Source organism: Condylura cristata, unplaced genomic scaffold (genome assembly GCF_000260355.1).
Source record: "Condylura cristata isolate star-nosed mole 26May11 unplaced genomic scaffold, ConCri1.0 scaffold00011, whole genome shotgun sequence".
Classification (NCBI taxonomy): Eukaryota; Metazoa; Chordata; class Mammalia; order Eulipotyphla; family Talpidae; genus Condylura; species Condylura cristata.
The window spans coordinates 27,734,388-27,755,866 of record NW_004567112.1 but is presented as its reverse complement, the minus strand read 5'-3'; the positions used below and the strand labels follow the sequence as shown (position 1 = coordinate 27,755,866).

General features: G+C 34.9%; 1 protein-coding gene across 11 annotated transcripts in view; it reads left to right on the top strand.

Moving 5' to 3' along the window:
* Window positions 1-21,479, top strand: part of FAM35A (family with sequence similarity 35, member A) — a 61,771-nt gene that overhangs the window by 34,504 nt on the left and 5,788 nt on the right. For all 11 annotated transcript variants that reach the window (XM_012723932.1, XM_012723931.1, XM_012723930.1 and 8 more), the window contains 5 exons: window positions 2,739-4,277; window positions 5,752-5,859; window positions 12,432-12,626; window positions 12,792-12,926; window positions 18,715-18,921. In XM_012723932.1, the coding sequence (XP_012579386.1) occupies window positions 2,744-4,277; window positions 5,752-5,859; window positions 12,432-12,626; window positions 12,792-12,926; window positions 18,715-18,921 (2,179 nt within the window). In that variant the 5' untranslated portion in view covers window positions 2,739-2,743. The remainder of the gene's footprint in view (window positions 1-2,738; window positions 4,278-5,751; window positions 5,860-12,431; window positions 12,627-12,791; window positions 12,927-18,714; window positions 18,922-21,479) is intronic.

The following is a 21,479-nucleotide window of genomic DNA, read 5'->3' as shown; positions in this document are numbered from 1 at the left end:
CCACTTACTGAAATTTCAGTCTCTCAGTGACCACTATGATTTTGTTTACATAGATTGTTTAAGTACCCTGAATTGTTCTTATCAAGGCTTGGTGGGTACCCTCTTGAAATCCAAATTCACAGATGCCAGCCAGAGACTCACTTGCAAGTAGATCTTTTTAAGTACAGATGTTTGGGGCCTGCTGTTAACTCATTCCTCACAGTTACCTCTTAGACATTTCATTGCAGTGAGTACTAAGTAGAAAATTGGATAAGGAGTCAGAGTTCAGAGGAGAGGTGGTGATGAAGATGTAAGCAGGGTAGTCATTAGTGTGTAGAAGGTTTTCTGAGCCCTGAGATTGAATGCAAGTACTTAGGAAGAGAGAGTACAGAAAGATTCAAGTCCCGGGCCCTTCAGTAAGAAGATGAGGAAGCTAGGAAAGCAGACTGAGGAGCAACTGATGAGGTAGCTTGAGATGGAATATAATCAGGAGGATGAAGGAGCTCTAAAGCCAAATGAAAAGAAGGGAGGATGATTAGTGATGTCAAATGTTGCTGATAGGCTGAAAATGGAGAATTGACTGATGATAATGTGGAGGTTATTGGAATCCATGAAATATGTTATTTCAGTGGAGCATTTTGAATCAATGCCTGACTGGAGTGGGTTTGAGAGAGAATGTGAGCAGAGGGAGTATAGATAATTCTTTCAAGAACTTTGCTATAAGAGAACAGAAAAATGGTGTAATATGTGGAGAGGGATAAGAGAAGTGAGAAATAACAGCATGAGAAAAAAGTAACAGTCTGTTGATGGAGAAGACCTAATACAGAGAAAAATTAGTGATATAGATGAGAAGGGGAGAATTGGAATATGAGTGAGGAAAAAGGGAATAAGATCTGAAGCATGGACTCTCATCCACAGTAACAGGAAAATAGCTAAGTACATAGGTACTAGTGAGTTGGGTTTGTAAACATGTGCAAAAAAATTAGTGAACAGTTAGGTGGCTTTGTTACCTACTTGAGGATTGGAGAGGAGAAATTTAAAGAATGAAAAGGTATAGGCATGTAAGTTATTTTGGAGAGAAAGATAAGATTGCTAGGTTTCACCTTGAAGTTAGTAGTAATGAATTTAAAATGGGACTATTTTCTGATGATTGTGTGTTATTTTGTCGTTACATCTAGCGGCAGGTGCAGACTAGATTATTCAACCAGTTGTTTGAGTTCAGCTGTGCAAATACATTGGTGAAGAGAGCAGTAAAATTAGAGATATGATAGGTAGTGTTTACAATACTGAACCATTATTTTAAGCTGGGAAGTGAAGTATAAGGACATTAAAATGTGTGCATCTCTTGTAGGTCCCATGTGATCAAAGAGTTGTTGAAATTGTGCAGGGAGTAAATTGAAAGGTAGTATTCAGAGATGAAAGCTTAAGCTTGAAATTAGGCAAGGATGTGTAGTTATTGATAATGGTAAGGTGTTGCAAAAATGGATAACTGAGGTAAGAGTAAGAACTAGAAATAAAGGAGGTCAAGTAACCAAAGGTCCAGGGCATTAAAAGGATTCATCTTGTGTGAGTTCACACAGTTATAAATGAGTATGTTATTAGATTTGGAAGAGGTGACAGTGAGTGAACCAAGGAATAATAAAAATGTCTAGGGTTTATAGCTGTCATTTCTTGGCTTATTCCTCATTATCTGTATACTCCCATTATTCCTATACTTTCATATGGACTTTTCATGATGTTTATTTAGACTTAATTTTACTAAATGTCACAGTTAATGAAAATAAGTTTTTTCATTATAATGAGCTTCTTTTATCCATAGTTTACAAACTAACTTTTCTCAGTCTTTATGTTAGAGAAGATTAAAAAATATAGAAGCAATTAGTGATTGTGCTAATTGGAATTAAAAAGTATAGGAGTAATTATTGGTTATTCTAATAAAATATAGATAATAGTCATTTGTACATTTTGAAGAGTCAGTTTTTTTTTTTTCCCCCTCAGCATTCTGGCTTGATCTTCTACTTAATTTTGGAAGTTGAACTTAAGGAAAGAAGCCCTAAACATACTAAAATAATTTATGCAGTAAAGAAAATAGGAAATTTAAATGTGATATAATACAATTTAAAAAATGCCTTTCTCCCTTCTTTACCAACTTGTTATTTAAATATAGTATAAGTTATGCAACATAACAACTAAACAAAGAATTTATTTACTCATTTATGTTCCTTAGCTTTATTCTTAAGTCTTTATGGAATATTTCTTCTTGTTATTTTGACTTCTCCTATGACTTCTCCTTATTTATGAATTTTATAATTAAATTGTGTACCAAAATAAATCACCTCTATTATAATTATGGTTTTTCTTTTTCTTTCTTTTTTTTTTTTAAGACTTATTTATTTGTGCATACAGAACTGGGGTACAGGCCAGAGGCTGAGGGGCAGCGAGAGGCTTCCCCATAGACAGAGTGGGGAGCAGAACAGGCAGATCGATGAAGTACACTGCTGAGGGGAGCAGTGGGCGGGTCAGGAGAGGTCTGCTGCGCCATGTGGATCTCCTCCGGGGCAGGCGGGAATCGAACTCATGCGGAAGCGGCTTTAGCTTCTTAGTGCAGTGCTTTAACCCGCATCGCCACCAGGGAGGGCCCATAATTATGCTTTTTCTTAATAGTTTATATTGCATTTGATTTTGACATGTTTTAACTTAATATCAGTGTATATAAAGATATTGACAAAATATTCACTTAGATTTTTAATTTCTTTCAGAAACCATGAATGAAGGATCTCAAGTCCACATTTTTTGGGGGGCTCCAGTTGGTCCATTGAAAATGACAGTATCATTGGAACCACCTTGTTTGGCATCTACTACTGACCCCTGGAAACAAATTCAGGTTTTATACAATCAGCATTCTTTACAGCTGAAAGATAACAAATGCAAGCATAAAAATCTTGAAGACTCTCAAGTCCTAGATGCTGTTGGTCCTCCAGATCTTCCTAATGATCGTTTTTTAGCACACTCTGTGACTACATCCCTTCATGTGAATGATGACTTTATACCTTGTATTTCTGAAACACAAACTGTAAAATCCCAGATTTACCCCTGTGGGATGAGTGGTGTAACTAATTTTGATGTGCAAGAATGTGGATTTAAAGGTAAAGCTCAGCATTTAACTGAAGAAGACAAGTATCAAAAGATTTGCAGTGAAAGCAAGACAATCACAGATGAACGGCAAAAGGATCAGTCAGATATATGTGCTCAGAACTTTAAAAAGTATTCTTTTCAGTTAGATAGTCAATGTGTAGCTATGTTGGATTCCATCTGTAGTCCTGAACAAATTAATATAGAGCCAGGAACTGTCCAAACAAAGACTGTACCAACAGAACATCAAGAATCACAGAACCAGTGTCTGGAGTTTTCCTTCAACCCAATAGATAAGCAAACATCTGTAGGAACAGTCAGGAAGATTTCAGTATCTACAGATACTGAATTTCTCAGTATAATGACCTCCAGCCAGGTTGCTTTTTTAACTCAAAAGAAGTATAAAGGACTGAATTCTATGAATACAGGGACCATGAACTTGGAGACTGAACTAAAGTCAAGGCAGGGGGAAAGAAGAGTAACTGAAGATAATTTGATTCAACCTAATGATGACTTTGTAGAAAAAGGTGAAAGTGAAGAAAACCAAGCGTGTTCCCTTGAACTTTTTAGTCCTGTTTGTCCTGAAACAGAAAGCAGCCACAGCTACATAAACCCAGAAAAATGTCTTGAAGAAAATATAGGACTTCAAAAACTTTCCACTTCTAGAGATAAACTGCCACCAAATGAGATATGTATTGAGTCCTGTAACTCAGGAATACTATGTTCCCAACTAAACACCTTGCACAAAAGTTCTATCAAAAGGAGTTGGACTTCTGAGGACAAATTGGGTCTTTCTAAATCTCTGTCTAAAGACCTCCAGATATCTAAGAAAATTAAGTTGGCTTCTAATGCAAGAGCTCCTGCTTTAGATCTGACTGTAGCAGTGAACCAGAGGAAGGTGTCTCCATTTAAGAGTATTAAAAAAACATCTTTAATAAAAAATTGTGAATCTGAAAGTCAGAAGTATAATTGTTTAGTTATGGTGTTATCTCCATGTCATGTAAAAGAAATAAATATAAAATCTGGACCAAATTCTGGCTCTACGGTGCCTTTGGCAACAATTGTAGTAATTGACCAATCAGAAATTAAGAAGAAGGTTGTCCTGTGGAGGACTGCAGCATTTTGGGCACTTACAGTGTTTCTTGGAGACATAATACTACTTACAGGTGAGTCATCATGGTATAATGGTCTTTTTTTTTTTAAGATTTATTTGTACATACAGAACTGGGGTACAGGCCAGAGGCTCAGGGGCGGTGAGAGGATTCACCAGAGACAGAGTGGGGAACAGAACAGGCAGATCGACGAAGTACACTGCTGAGGGGAGCAGCGGGCGGGTCAGGAGAGGTCTGCCACACCATGTGGTCATCTCCGGGGCAGGTGGGAATTGAACTCATGCTGAAGCAGCTTTAGATTCTCAGTGCTGTGCTTTAACCCACTGCGCCACCAGGGAGGGCCTAATGGTCATTTTTTATGAAACTAGACACCACCCCACCCCTTAAGCCTTTGGGGGCTGCGCTTTATGGTTTGCCTCTCTTATCTGCATCCTCAAATGCTGGTGTCCCTCTCGCTGTGCATTACCATTTCTGGGCCATGTAAAACTAACCTGAGTTTTATTCTTCCACTCATTTTCTTATTAAGAAGCCTTTCCTTGTTACTCCTTTTTTTAAGTTAACTTCTGTGTTAATATTCAGGTCACATGATTGGGCTCTTTGTTTTCTTATGGTTTTATCTACATATATTGTATTTTTAATCCATTTCTTTATATTAGCAGCCTTATGATGAAAGGACAGTATTTTACTACTTAACCCCTTATAACCTACATAGTTGTTAACACCTAGGTACATTCTATCAAGTTGATAAATGGATTTGAAGCGAGGCCAGGGCCTGAGATACAAATTTGGAAGTAATTACTTGGAGTTTTTGCCTCTTTGGCTTTTTTATTATCTGAATTACTTTGCTACTGCTAGTCTATCTTTATGGAACTAATATTCTATATACTGATTTTATCCTGCTTGCGTTGATCTCTTTCTTTAATGCAAAGGTTTTGCTCTACTTAGGATGTTTTTACCTTTTGTTTTAGTTCCTCCAAATGATTTTTCTTTATACAACTTAGATCTTACAGCTTTCTTTTCCCATTGGAAAGTATTACACACCTTTAAAATCTTTTAACATCTGTGAAAGATGATTACCCTATTATTTATGGTACCAAATTCCTTTAAGAATGCTTTTTATTATGTTTATATACATTTATAACAGAAGGGAAAAATGCATAGTGAATATTATTTATTCCTCTAGGCACCACTAATTTGAGACTACTATTTTGCTTCCAGTCCCAACAGATTTCATTTATTTGCCTTACGCAAACAAAAACAATTAACATGGGCTCTGTGGAAGCAGGAAAATTCTGTATTATTACTGTTTGTATATACTGAACATTTGTTATTTTACCTACATAAAGACATATTTAAGTTCAGGTTTTGGATTTATTATTTTGTCACTTTGTGCTGTTGGGCATATCATTCAACTTATTTGAACTTTGGTTGCCTAGAATGTTAGAGGCATACAAAATAGTTTGCTGTGATTACTTCACACTGTGAAGTAATTTATTGAATGATCAAAACTCTATTTTCCTCTTTCTAGATGTTACTATTCATGAGGATCATTGGCTTGGTGAGACAGTACTACAATCAACATTTACCAGTCAGTTATTAAATCTTGGCAGTTATTCATCTGTCCAGCCTGAAGAATGTAAGATATATTTGGAATATGATATTTTTTTAGTATTTAAAATACATATACACTATATATTATATAATTATTATATACTGTCAATTACAATTTTAACTTTTTTCTTATATATATTTTGGGAAGAGCAATGTTAGCAAAAATATATTTGATAGAGTACTGAAATAGTATGTTAGAGAAATAACTAGGAAAATGTACTGATTACATAAGAGATTATTAGATAAGAGGAAAGGTATGTGACATTTATGGAAGATGCAGCATGAAATGTCAACCTGTGGATAATAAAAATTCTTAAAAACAAAGTAAACAGAAGTGAAGAAAAACAATTAGAACAACAGTGTTATTTGGAAAGGCTAAGATTTCCCTGAATCCTAGGGAAGTTAGTTTGTAGAAAATCAGCACTCACATTTTCTTATAAAATATCTTGAAAGCAAGTTGTTCATCTACCTAAATGTATGCGTATTAAGAGATGAAACTGAGGCAGCATGCATGGGGTCATGGCGGTGACTAACATGTACCAGCCTGCTTTCATAGAACTCACAGTCCTGTGTGGAAGGCAGACAAGAAAAAACTAAACAGACATTCACATAAAACCTTTGCAGGTGATAATGCTGTGAAAGAAATTAACAAAGGGCTGAGATAAAAATACCTTAACTCTGGTTGTGAGCAATGGTCATGGGATGGAATCAGGCAGTTGGAAAGTTACTAGGTGAGGTCGAGAGATGAGGGAAAGTCAGCAAAGACAGAAATGGGTGGATTTGAGATACAGATGTAAATAGATTTAATGGGATTTTCACATGATGTAGATTTGATTTGGTGATGAGGGAGAAGACTAATCTACTAGTACTATATTTCTGATTTCAGTAACTAGATAGATTTTTTTAGGAAAGATTGAGGGGGAATGGGTTTATGAGGGAAATTAAGAGTACTGCTTTAGGTAAGTTAATTTTAGATATCTTTGAGGTATCCAAGGGAGATGTAATGTAGGGATTGGAAACAAAGTCCAGGACTCAGAACAAAGGCTTAAAATGAAGACACAAAAGAATCTGGTTGAATGAAAAACCCTAGAAATCCTGACTGCAGAATTGAAGCTACCAGATTGGAGAGAGAAAGGTGGGAAAGCAAAGTGGGAGAAGGGCACAATGCACTATAGAGAGCTGTGAGAGCTTGGTGGTAGATGTGGTAAGGTTGACATACATCTGGAGTAGAGGTCTTATACCTGTAAGTCATATATGTGTAGTGAACTAATGTTCCCTCAGTAAATAAAATAGAATAAAATAAACATGAATTTCAGTTATTAGCTTACAGTGAGTTGCTATAAGAAGAAGTGTTCAGGTAGATATCAGTAATAAGCTACATGGAGGTCATGAATCCTTTGCTTTGATACATTGAGAAGGAAACTGTATAATAATTGTGTCATTTTTTTTACCAGAAATGGATAGCCTTATTTTTCAATGAGAAGAAACAGGATAAACCCAAATGGAGGAGCAATCTAAAAATAGTCAATATTCTTTAGAAATATCAAAGTTATGAAAGATAAGAAATACTGATGCTATGTTACAAATTGGAGGAGACTAAAGAAAAATAGCAACTAGAAGTTACATATAGTCCTGGATATTATCTTAGGTTAAGAAAGGCTACTCATGGGAAAATTGTTAAATTCTGAATACGAGCTGTAGTTCAGTTAATAATATTTAATCAAAATTAATTTGCTGTTAATTACTCTATGGTTATGTGCTCACATTAGAGAACACAGAGTGAAGGATATTAGGTACCTCTACTATTTTTGCAAATATTTGTAAGTGTAATATTTAGGAAAAAAGTCATAGGATCATCTCATTTGTGCAAAGAAAACTTTTGATAAAATTAAATATTCACTAGAAATAGAAGGAAATTTTTTTATCTCCATAATATACCTTTAAAATATCAAAAGCCAGTATCCTTCCTTTTTGGAGAACCATTAGAAGCCTTCCTCCAGGATTCTACTGCTGCTTTTATTCAATATTATACTGGAGATACTAACCAGTGCAATAAAACAGGGAAAAAGAAATTTCCAGAAAGACTTGAAAAAAAGAAAGCTGTCATTGTCATTTGAGGATGATATGATGGTTTACATAAGATCTTTTCCTTTCTGAAAACTATAAGCAAATTATTAGAAATAATGAGAAACTTTAGTAAGTTGACTGGGTATAACTTAGTTAATCTCTAGAGTAGAGTAATTAATAACCTATAATGCTTGAATAAAGTGAAGGCACCATTATACTATTATCTTATGGTACTAAGAATCTGGTAATGAATTTAACAGCTTCATTGCTAAAGGAAATATTTAAAAACTAAGAGAAATTAAAGAACTAAATAAATATATACTTTATTCCTTGATTGGGAGATTTAACACTATGAACATTTCAATTGTCCAAGTTGTTTTATAAATTCAATGCAGATCCAATAAAATTCCCAATGTGATTTTCATGAAGTTTTATAAGGTTATTCTGATATGTGAAAGAATAAATGGCAAAAAAACAGCCTGGGCATTTTGAAAAAGGAGAACAGGGACGAAAATTTTGCCCTGCCAGATATTAGAATTTAGTATATAGTAGCTAATAGAAAATAATTTGTATATAATAACTAAAACAATATGGTTTAAACTATATGGAAACACTCAACTTCTTATTATGAATAATTGAAGTTACCACGTCTTACAAGTGGCTTTTAATGAAAATTTATAATATATTATAGATGTTGATACAATGGAATAGTAAGGCATGCTTTGAAATAAAGAAAATTAGGTGGTATGCAAATATTTTCCAAGGTATTTGAGAGCTAGAGGTTGTATATAGCTCTGGTTTTAATAGGTTGATCTAGATTTAAATGTGGCTGATTGAGTTCAGGGATCTCTGGATGAAGACTGCCCTATGGACCCATGGAAAGCTTTAGGTTTTTGCAGAACCTAAAGTTTTGTGAAAAAACTTGAGCTAATTAGAAAAACCTTTAGAGAAGTTACTTCACTCTTTGTTTTTAAATTTATAGAGGATATTTGTATTGCCTTGTTTTTCTGTATTGTAGTACCTAAAAAAACCAAAAAGCTTTCCCTAAGGTTTTTGTTTTACTTAATGAGATGGTTATCAGTTGATACTTTAAGAATATTGTAGTTGTTTATCTTCTGAAAAAGTAAATCTATATGATCAGTTTTTTTGTTTTCACAGTAGTAACAACACATGAAAGCATTATTCTGGTCAATATGTAATACCTTTAGAAAAGTCTTCTGTTTTCTTTACTCATCCTAGTGAAGTGCTATATAATTTACAAGCCTAGTCCTACTAAGGTGACAGGATGCAAATGCATCTTAACTGTTGTTAAAAATGTAAATTAAAGTTTAACACAGTGTTTCTGTAAAACAGACTATTTTATTTGGAATCAAAATAATTCTCTACAAGTTTTTATGAAAATAGGGATAATTTGATATCAAAGATCATCCCCCCCCAAAGATTCCTATTGTAAACAAAGAATGAAGCCCTAAACAGTCACGTACAAATTCTTAGAACTTATTGACAAAATCAGAATTTGAATCTAGCTGGCAGTAATGTGAAAAAGGAATCAGGAGGTCTGGTAGTTACACTGGAGCTATAAAAGGAGATATTTGAAGTTGCGTTTTGCTGAATCTAATTGCTTGCCTTATACTACTACACTCATCCCCTCTGTCTCTCATTCATTTTTCCTAATGTCTGTTCTTCTCTCTTATATTCATTATCTTTGTCTTTTTTATCACTATTATTTTATAAAACATATAGGAAATGAATAATCTTAAATTAGAATATATTTTCTGTGTCAGGTTCTTAAGTTCTTGAAACATTTTAAAATTGTATTACTTGTCATTGAAGTAGCATTATTTTAGGATACTGTACATGGTTCGGGGCATAGGCTCACACCTCTTCATGTGGACGCTGTCATACCGCCCCCTCCCCCCTCCCCACAGAAGCACCATAATCCTCCGCCATAGGTCATTGCCCTCCCACCCCTACCCCTCACCCCCTGTGCTTTCTCACATTTTCCCCTTTTGGTATGCTCAGTTCTACAAATTTCTAGGATTTGTTTTAGCTTAATTTTGCCTGTTCTGTTTGTTTTTTTGCCCATCCACTCACTCATCTCTGCTAGATTTCTGAATGTCATCTTTAATCTTTTATTTTTTTAACCTTCCACATCTCATTGTTCCTGTGGCATACCTCTGAATTATTTCACAATCCATCACCTTTACCCCCTTTAGGCAGTCTTGCTTGGTTTCCAAAAATTCATTATTTCCTGCTGTATGGTCATTAGCTTTTTAAATGTTCTTTCCATGGAAATTGATTCCTCTAAAGAGTTCATAAACTTGGATGGGATATTTTATCTTTATTTTCACTAATTGCTCACTGAAAATTAAAAATTTATTTCATTATGAATAAGGCAGCATTTCACATTAATGTTAGCAGTACTTTTGACTTGTTCACAATAACTGTATATTTTCAAATCATATAACAATTTCAAAGAAAACTTGAATATCATTTTGCATGTTACTACCTTGAAATTATAGTAGTTGTTAGATACTCTGCTATCTCTTCGTACTTTATGTGTTAATTAGGTAAGAAATTATCATTGTTAGGCCCTCCCTGGTGGCGCAGCGGGTTAAAGCACAGCACTGAGAAGCTAAAGCCACTTCTGCATGAGTTTGATTCCCGCCTGCCCTGGACGTGACCACATGGCATGGCAGACCTCTCCTGACCCACCCGCTGCTCCCCTCAGTAGTGTACTTTGTTGATCTGCCCGTTCTGCGCCCCGCTGTGTCTCTGGGGAAGCCTCTCACCGCCCCTGAGCCTCTGGCCTGTACCCCAGTTCTGTATGCACAAATAAATAAATCTTTAAAAAAAAGAAAGAAATTATCTCAGTTAAATATATTTTGTGTACTATATTTCCATATCATTGGTTTTGAAATCCTATTTCATTATATGCATTGAAAATATTATTGTATACTAAAATAATTGCATAAATTTGAAATACTAAAAATATGTAATTATATACTTTAAAAAAGTAAATTTTAGGTATGTGAATTGTAGATTAATCAGACTTATAAAAATATTCTGATAATGGGTCCCCATGCTTCATCAGATTACAAAAAGCATCTATGGTACATAAAAGATTATCAACCCCTTCTCTTTAGCTGAAACATATGTTACCCTCTTTCAGTCACTTCCATGAAAACTCTTAGACATTTTTCCTAAAACCTAGCTTAGACATTCTGTCAATAAACTTTCCAGTTTCTCTAGGTAGTTCTTTTTTTCAGGTTTCTAGAAATGCTTATACATAATCTCTTGTATCCTCAAGCCCACTGCTTATTATTGATTATCTTTGGGTTGATAATTCCTTTAATGTCCTTGTGTCCACAGCACCTGGTGCTGGGGTACATAGTAGAATGTTTTATTGATGAATGAATGAACAATGAGATGTTAGTGGCATAGCAATACACGAGGATGGGACTGTTAATAGGAAAGGAAAGGACAGACAATGATTTGTTTTTTCTACTGTTTTGCTTTCTAAAATACACTTAAATTTCTTTTTGCTATTGTCTTACTTTGATGAAGTCTTATTTAAGAATACCTCCTTTACCTTAAAGGAAATTAAAATTTAATCTGCAGATTTAAAATGTGTGCATTTTATATTACATAAAGTATACCTTAATTTAAAAAATGAGAAAAATTGGGACAGGAAAGAGTAAAACCTCTAGATGACATAATGATTGAAGAATTAAATGATGGATCTAATAATCAAGAACAATATTATAATGTAGCATATGTGTAAATGCCAAATGAGAATTAGAGATAAAAAGCTCCCATAAGTTCAGGGGAAGAGAAATCACTGGGGACCCATAGTGGTTGCTACTTTATGTAGGATTTGAAGAGTTGGGAGAATCACCATGTTGCAGCCATTCTACCAATGGTGAGAACAATCTTAAAAATGGGATGAATAAGACAGATTTGGTGAAAGATTGCCAGTTAGACAACTTTTAGAATACTTCAGTGGTGAGGCCCTCCCTGGTGTTGCAGCTGGTTAAAGCACAGAACTAAGAAGATTAAGCAGATTCTGCATGAGTTCAATCCCCGCCTGCCCGGAGGAGATCCACATGGCGTGGCAGACCTCTCCTGACCCACCCGCTGCTCCCCTCAGCAGTGTACTTCATTCATCTGCCTGTTCTGCTCTCCGCTATGTCTCTGGTGAATCCTCTCACCCTCTGCATCTCTGTCCTGTACCCCAGTTCTGTATGAATGAATAAATAAATCTTTTTTTTTTTTTAAAAGAATCCTTCAGTGGTGAAATGATAAGGCAGTAGTTTAAATGGTTGAGAAAGACATATCAAATCAAATTCCCAAGATTAAGGAATTGATAGTAGATGACAAATAATGGGGGAGTCAAAAAATAACAGGAGAGGTCTTGGGTAATTGGTGGAAAATGATATTATTAACAAAATAGAGCAGTAAGGAAACAGGACTAATATTTTAGAGAGTAAATAATTCTATTTACATGCATATGTTTTCTTTCTTTCTTAGATTCCAAAGTGGTTAGTGATACTGTGCTTCAAGATTTATTGGCGTATGTGTCTTCAAAACATTCCTATCTCAGAGATCTTCCTCGAAGGCAGTCTCAGAAAATCAACAGTATAGAATTTGTAGAACTGGAGCAGCTTCAACCTGACACATTAGTCCATGCAGTACTAAGAATTGTTGATATCATTGTATTGACAGGTAAACATTTTGGGCACCTCCTTAATTTTAGATTATTAGAAAAATTAAGATTAAGACCATGTTGGTGTACCTATTGGTTATTGCTATCATTAGACATTGAAGTATGATATGATATGTAAAACATGATAGAGTAATGGCAACTAAAACATTCCTTTTCCTTTTCAGAGGAATTATACAGTTATAGAGGACAGAAGCAAAGGAAAGTTATGTTAACAGTGGAACAGGCCCAAGGTCAACATTATGTGCTTGTATTATGGGGGCCTGGAGCAGCTTGGTACCCTCAGCTTCAAAGGAAAAAAGGTAAATACATCAAAAAACATTTAACCTACTTATACTTAGGTCAATGATTAATGCTTCTGAGATACGATGAAGAGAATCTTAAAATAATAGACATTTAAAATATAAGTAATATTAATTGAATAGTCTCCTGTAAATTTACTGTTATAATTTAGACCTCCTATAAGCAACTCAGGTAATCTGAAAAAATCATCTATAATTAATGCTGGCAAAATATAAGCCAGTATTCACTTTAAAAAAGTTTCCATTCATTCCCAGGTATACTACTTTACCTTTTAGTGAAGATCTTACCTCCTTCAAATAACGTTCCTTAAAAATTATATTCTGGAGAAGCTTCTACAATTTTTATTTAGCCATCCTACTCTGGTAAATAAACTCTCTGGTTATAAAGCAGATGTTAGGGTAGTTGCATTAACTCTTTCAAGTCACAATGCCACCATTTAATAAATTACTTTATGTACTTGGCTTTTAGCCCAAGTTTTAAAAGTGTGTAGTAATACTTACCCATAAAAGCTCTTGTTTAAAATAGGACCCATGACTACATTTTTCTTTAAAGCAGAAGCTAATAATTGGTGATTTATTGAATTAAATGGAATTGATACTTCAGTAAAACGGTATAATATCTCTCTTTTGACATTGTGAGATCATTTAGCTGTTACAATCAGAGACAGTTTAATTAGTCATGTATGAGTTATTTTACCATCTTAAATTAACTCAGAGATTTATTAAATTAATGGACCATTTCTTTTTACCCAAAAGAGTTAATGTCTCTTTCCAAACTGCTACCTACAAAATGGTTATTTAGAGATGGGATCTGTCATATTGCCTCTCTTAATCATTAATAGCCTATAACTAGGGTTTGAGATAAGTCTGACTTTTTACTTTTATGTTAGGATCAAACAGTGACAAATATTTGTTTGGTTGAGAAATCTGACAAACATGTGTCAGTGATAGACCAACCATCATTATTGACCACCATATCATAGCTGGGAGCATGAGCATATGGCATGTTGAACAAAATGTAGGTTAAAGGTGTTACTCCAGGTGCAGTGGAGTGGCAGCAAAGCATTGCTCCATGCCTCATGTGAACATTCCTTTTAAGATTAATGGTTATTTAGTATAAGTTAAGATTGTTTTTAGATAGTTCTTTGGAATTTAAGTCAATGTTGAAAATTTATGAATCTAGGAATTAAGACACAGCTATTCTTTGTTTACTAATTTATTTAGCCTACTTTATTTACAGTCATTCTTTTAATGTTTTAATATCCACTTCAGTACCCCAAGATCATTCTTTTTCAAGTAGGAAAATATCATTGTTGAAGGTTTATCTATGTAAGTGTTTCCACTTCCAGAGAAATTGTTAGCATTCCATATATTCATTTCTTGAGGCATTCCCTGTATTGACCTTTACATTTTCTTCGCAAGGATAACAAGTTCATATTTAAGTGATATAGTTACAAATGACAATCAAGTAAGCATTATTGAACACTGGAGATAATAGAGTTGATTTTGGGGGAGAGAATGAATCCCAAATTCATATTCTTTTGAAGTATGCATTGTGGGTGGGAATTTGGTATGCCTCATATATAGGTCCCAACGAGGGGGGACTGTGGATATAGACAGCAATTAGTAGGAATGATTAGGTATGTCTAAACTTAGCTATTAAGAACTAAATGCCATTCTAGTGCAATAATCTACTAAAATTCTTTAATAGAGGTGCAATATTTTAAAAATATAACATATAATAAAGTACTCTCATAACATTACTAATGTAATTGAGACTAAGTCAGATGATAACCAACATTTGTGATTACTTTATGCAAAAACGTAATTATGTCTTTGTGGAGCATTGAAATACTCTTAATTCATAGATCAAATAGAGAAATGTATCACAGTGGGTTAAAGTGCAGCACAATGAAGCTACTGCAGCCATTGTAGCATGAGTTCGATCCCTGGCCAGGGAGGTGACCTACATGGTGTGCCAGACCTCTCCTTACCTACCAGCTGCTCCACTCAGCAGTGTATTTCAGTGCATCTGCCTGTTCTGCTCCCCACTCTAGTGAATCCTCTCACCCCCTGCACCTCTGGCCTGTACCCCAGTTCTGTATACATAAATAAATCTTTAAAAAAAATGTATCACAGATTGTCTCAGTAACACTCTCCCTCAAACTGATTAGCTTAACCTGCAAAAGACTCCTTTCTATACTTAACATGCTAACATTTTTCCTACTTCGGGATCTTGTTTTCTCTGCCCAGAGTGCTTTTTCCTTCATCTCTCTCACATGAACGGCTTCCTGCTCAGGGCCAACTTTATATCCACAGAGAGGTCTCATACATGTATAGATATTGGTGCCATTTAACACAGTTGGAGCTATGTAGCTTATTTGCTTGCATAGTGACGAGCTAGTTTTCCTGTAGATTGTAAGCTTGTAAGTACAGGCACCCTGAATAGCTTGTTCACCACTTACCCCTTATCACATAACACTGTGCCTGACTTAGTAGGTGTTTTCCTTGTGAATGAAAGAAAAATAAAGTACAGATCAGGCAGCCAATCAAAAAATCCATTGTTTTAGGACTGAGCAACTCAGGTTTAAGAAGGAATTCCACTATCTTCAAAGACGCTCATATGTGAGCAGGAAAAACTTTGCTTGTTTAAAATGATAAAATAACTGCAAAGTCCAGCAAGGTGGTGGCAGAGTGAAGAGCTGGCTCACCTCCTCTATATGTTCACAACCAAATTACGACACAACAAAGACAACTACTGAGCAATAAATAGATGACTGTTGCATACATCAGGAGCAACAGCACAATAGAAAGCGTATGAAAAATTGTAGTTGAATTGTGTTTAAAATGATATAAGAGCAGTACAACCCACCCAGAGGGGGAGTGGCTACTGGAGAGCCCCTCTGCTGGGGTTAGCACAAGGGCACATGCTCATTTAGGGGACTCTTAAACCAGGCTTTCCATTGAAGAAGGGGGTTCACAGAGTTTGCTTGCAGGATAGAGAACTATAGGGATTAGGGGTGCAGAGTGGTGATGACTGACTTGAGCCTGAGGCTTCTGCACTAGAACAGTTGAAGCTCAAACTGGCAGAAAGAACCAGATTGTATCATCTGTGTCTTCTCACTCAAGAGCCTGTTACCTTTGCAGCTTAAGGCTGTTATAATAACTGAAAATAAGCCAGAAAATAACTGACTGCTTTCACTAACCAATTTGAAGCAGCTAGAGCTTAACAACCGGAACAATTGCCCCAGGGTAATGTTCCCTGCTCTTTAAGGCAGGGGACAATTCCCAGCCTGTGATCTTGTCTCAGCTACTGTCCACATTGCTTAACCTTAGAGGTTGAGGCTGACATGAGATGTTTTGGCTAAGGAGCTGACTGTCCTGGGGAGGGAATCGCTGAGGTTCTGCTCTACTGTGGTTCTGCTTCACTGGTCCCCTTTTACCCTAGTTCCTTCCTAACTATTGCTTTTTGCTGGCACTGGTGCCAGCATTCTGAACAGGTTCAAAGGCATTGATCTATTTATTAAGTAACAGACATCTAAAGATCATGGGCAAACAAACAAAACAAAAAAACCCATAGGACTATACCCAGTTTCTTGTAGTAGAAGTATAAAACAATATAAGATAAAGAAAGAAAACGCTTGATGAAAAGAAAGCATTGATTTAAAACAGGGCCACAATAAAGATTTTGGAGAAAATATGGACTACTCCATAAAACTAATGGATCCAAAATATACTATAATCGGATTATAAAAGAAAACAGAGGAACTCAACCACAGACAAATGCCAGTAATGGAGAGAATTAGCAAGTTTGTTGATGGAGAACACAGAAATAGAACAATAAAGAAGTTCTAGATCATGGAAGTTCTAGAAGGAAGAAATGAATTTAAAATTTTAAAAAGTAATTTTTTAATGAAGTGAAACAGGCATTTTGGGAAGTGAAACGGACATTTTCATCCTGGAGACTCAGTGAGTTCCATACAAAATAATATCAGACTGATAAATTTCAAGACACATAATTAAATTGATAGCCAATGATAGAATATTAGAAGTGTAGAGACAAAGAAGAGAGACCTCTACAGATAGAACTATTAGGTTGTCTTATGAGTTTTTCAGCAGAACCTTAACAGGCAAGAAAAGAATGAAAGGAGATATTTTAAGCGCTCAGCTAAAAATGTTTCCAGCTGAGAATACTTTATCCTGCAAGATCAGCATTCAAGACAAATGGAAGGGTAAGGAACTTCAATGAAAAGCAAAAATTAAAAGAATATATCAACACTAAGCTGGACATGAAAGAAGTACTGAAAGGACTAGCATATAGCAAATATAAATATAACTGCTAGCTTAATTATAAAACAGCAAATCAGAAATTTTGATCCTGTGGGGAAGAGAGTAAAATATGACCCACTAGAATGAATGGAGGTCAGACTGTTCAATCAGCACAAAATTATATACCATTATATACCAACCGTAGCTGAACTGCCAAAGAAAAATCAGAGTAACACATAAAACAGTGGAAATGCAACTTAACAAAGGAAGATGTCAAATAACAAAAAGACAAAAATAAAACTAAGCCAAAACCAAAATGGCAATAAATACCTATGTTTCAATAATAACTTGAAAGGTATGAATTCAATGATTAAAAGGTCTGTCTGAGTAGGTTTCAGAAGAAATCCAAATTTTCTGTTGTTTTTAGGAAACTTATCTTACTACCAGCAAGCACTAAAGCATATATTTATCAAAGTATTGTTTGTAATAGTGAAAAAATACAAGCAATAGGTCATGTCAAAATGAAAACTGGTATAATAATTTTAAAGATTTTGGTATATCTATGCAATGGTGTACTATGACGTTAAAAAATAATTGCCATTAAATACATTAAAATAGTATTTTAAAATAATGTTAAACAGTATTGTTTAGAGGCTTGTAAACATATATTTGACATACATACTAAGTAAAAATCAAATAAATTGAAAGACTTGGATGTCCCCAAAATATTAACTGTACTTATTTTGGGGTGTTGAGATTGTGGGTGCTATTTACTTATTTACTTAGCTTATTTATGATTTCTAAGCATGTATTTTGTAACAAGACAAGAAAGCTGTTTTTAAAATAGTGATTGATTTTAAGCACAACTTTGGAATATGTGCTCTAGTTCTTTCTAATGATGCCCTGTCTATGGAGATTTACTGAATTGTTTTAAGATTCTCTACACAAAATGTCCAGTGAAAGAAACTTAAGATGCAGGTAGGCATGTATAAATTAGAATTACAGCCTGCAGTAAAAAGACAAGAATTATTCTTTGAAAACTTAAGCTAAGAAACCTCCTTTTGCTTTAATATAATTTGAAAGTTGCATTTATTAATATAGATTGATAATTATGATTATTTGCAAGAAAGTCTGTGCTACTGTGATTTTAAAAATTAAAATTATTGAGGGAATTAAAAATAGGTGCAACTGTAGCTAAATGTTTATTTTTTGTTATGGAAAAATTAGCAAAATAATAAAACTATGTATTGAAAACTCCATGAAGTCTGAGAAACAGTTGGTTAAAATAAATTTTGACTGTTTAGGAGAACAGGAAATCTTCAGAAAAAAATTTTATTAAAATTATTTCTAGCTTTCTTATCCTATTGCTTTAATACAAACTCCTATTTTATCTCTATACTCAAATTCCTTCATGTGACAAAAGTTGTAGTTAACTAATTTGATCGTTTTATTTAATTTGAGTCTGAGCCTAGGTTATTTCCATTTGAGTGATTTTTTTGTTTTTATTTGTTTGTTTAAGATTATATTTGGGAATTTAAATATCTTTATGTTCAGCGCAATTGCATCCTAGAAAACCTAGAATTACATACAACATACTGGTCATCCTGTGAGTGTTTGTTTCATGATGATTTAAGAGCAATTGCATTTAAAGCAAAATTTCACAAAAGCACGCCCTCCTTTGTGAAGATGTCATATTTAGAAAAACACCTAGAAGATAAATGTTCAGGTAAGCTCTTTATAAATGTAAGATAATGTAAACAAAAAAGCTATTATTGTAGGAAAATGTAAAATTGAATATAAAAGTGAAATGTAGATCTTTGTAAATTGCTGAACCAGATATTGGATCTTAGCATTTTGCCTGTAATTATTTGGAGTTAATTTGTAATGATTATGGATCACTTAAAGATACTTTTTGTATAGTTACAACTGCTCATCATTTAATAAATCAGAAATAGAAATGTGACACTTACGAATTGTTGCTGTGACTCAGCCAGGTTACTGAGCTGATATATACAGTTGTTAAAATTAAACATTGATAGGCAGTTTGTAAAATTAAATTAGTGCTTTGTAGAATGTGGACATGTTTCCTGAATTTGAATATAGTTGTATGTATAAAATTTATCCTTAGCAGCATAGCACTTAGGAAAATATCTTTGATGATAAATTTTTTGAATACTTGCATGCTTTCTGTTAACTATGGATGTAATTAAACTAACTTCTTTTGAGTGAAATGGTACAAGGAATGTTTTAGGTTCAATAAGCAATGCACTTTGGAGTCAAGAGAGAATAAAGTAATGAAAATAACTGGATTGGTCTCCCTGGTGATACAAGGGGGTTAAGTCTTAGCACTATTAAGCTGTTGTCAGTTACTGCAGCATGAGTTTGATCCCCTGCAAGGGAGCTAACCCACATGGCACAGCAGACCTCTCTTGTCCCGCCCACTGCTTCCCTCAGCAGTGTATTTTAGTATATCTGTCTGTTCTGCTCCCCACTCTGTTTCTGGTGCATCCTCTTACCACCACCCCCTGCCTGGACTTCTGGCCTGTACCCCAGCTCTTGTATGCATAAAATAAATCTTAAAAAAAAAAAAAAAAGGAACTGCATCAGTTGGATCAGTTGCTACAATTTCCTTGGGAAATAATTTTTCACTAAATAGCATGGCTTCCTGACTACAGAGATGCTGCCAAAAAAAAACACCAACTACTAGCTGAAGGTTTAACAAATTAAATGATATTTGAAGCAATATTTAAGGTTCCTAAATAATAAGTAATTAGTAAATGTCAATGGTAATTGATTTTGGAAACTAACAACAAATTTTCCAGTGGACATTGTAAATGTATTTAGAGAGGAAGTAAGGGTTGACAATAGGGGATATTTGCAGTTTTATTGTAATTTAATTTTTTTTAAGATTTATTTATTTATGCATACAGAACTGGGATACAGGCCAGAGGTGCAGCGGCAGCGAGAAGCTTCACCAGAGACAGAGTGGGGAGCAGAACAGGCTGACTGACAAAGTACACTGCTGAGGGGAGCAGCAGGTGGGCCAGGAGAGGTCTGCCATGCCATGTGGTCTCCTCCGGGGCAGGCGGGAATCCAACTCATGCGGAAGTGGCTTTAGCTTCTCAGTGCTGTGCTTTAACCCGCTGCACCACCAGGGAGGGCCATAATTTAAATTTTTTAATGAAGAAAATATTTGGTAAAAAATTTTTCTCAGAATTGTATGGGATTACCATTTTTGGTGCACTTACAAGTTATTACGAGTAACTCAGGAACTTTGGATCTTGATACTGAATTTTATTTTTTAAATTATTTTTTATTAAAGGTTTATTTATTTATGCATAAAATAGCTGGGATGTAGGCCAGAGGTGCAGGGTGAGAGGATTCATTGGAGACAGGGTGGGGATCAGAGCAGGCAGATTGACTGAAATACACTGCTGAGAGAGGAGCAGTGGGCAAGACAGGAGAGGTCAGCTACCTGGGCAGTGGCTGTAAATTGCCTCATAATGCGAGACTTAACCCCTTGCACCAGGGAGACCTGATACTGAATTTTAACTTTATTCTCACATTTGTATGAATATCTTCCTGAGTTATTATAAGTGGTTTTATGCCATCTATGTTAAATGTCATATATGGTATAGGTATAAATGAATTAAGAATAGAATTTTAATAAAAAGAATTTGAACCAGAATGAAGTAAATTGAAATTCCTGAGGGATCGCAGCCTAAGTAAGCTTCTTAAGTATATATGTGGGTCATTTTTACTATCTTGCTGTGCGCCTTCTTGGTGCACTTACAGAAATGTAAAATTTGTGTTACATGCTGAGCATGGGCTATTTCAGAGTAAGTGCTTTCAAATGTGCAGAGTGCCAGTTTAAAATTTTTTTTTAAAGTTTTGAGATAAAATTTTCACATTTATATTGACAATTTTAACACCCTCCTAGCAGCACAATGTGTTCCTCAACCCAGAAGTTACCTGAATCCTGTAGTTTAAGATTTGAAATCATGGTCCCGTTTTACAAGGACAACTGGTCAAATCACTGGCCATTAGTAATTAACTAAATCTCTACCTCCTTCCTCCTTCCCTGAGTTTGGAGTATGGGGAGAAAGTTTCAGTCTTCTAAATTTGCCTCGATATTTCTTGTGACCAGCCCCCATCCTGAAGCTACATGTGAGCTCTAGTTACCACTCATCTCATTAGCACTGAAGACTCTAATTACTCTGGACATGTCAAGGTTTTTGGAGTTGTGTGCCAGGAAATGAGGACAAAGTCTATTTTGTTTTTTTT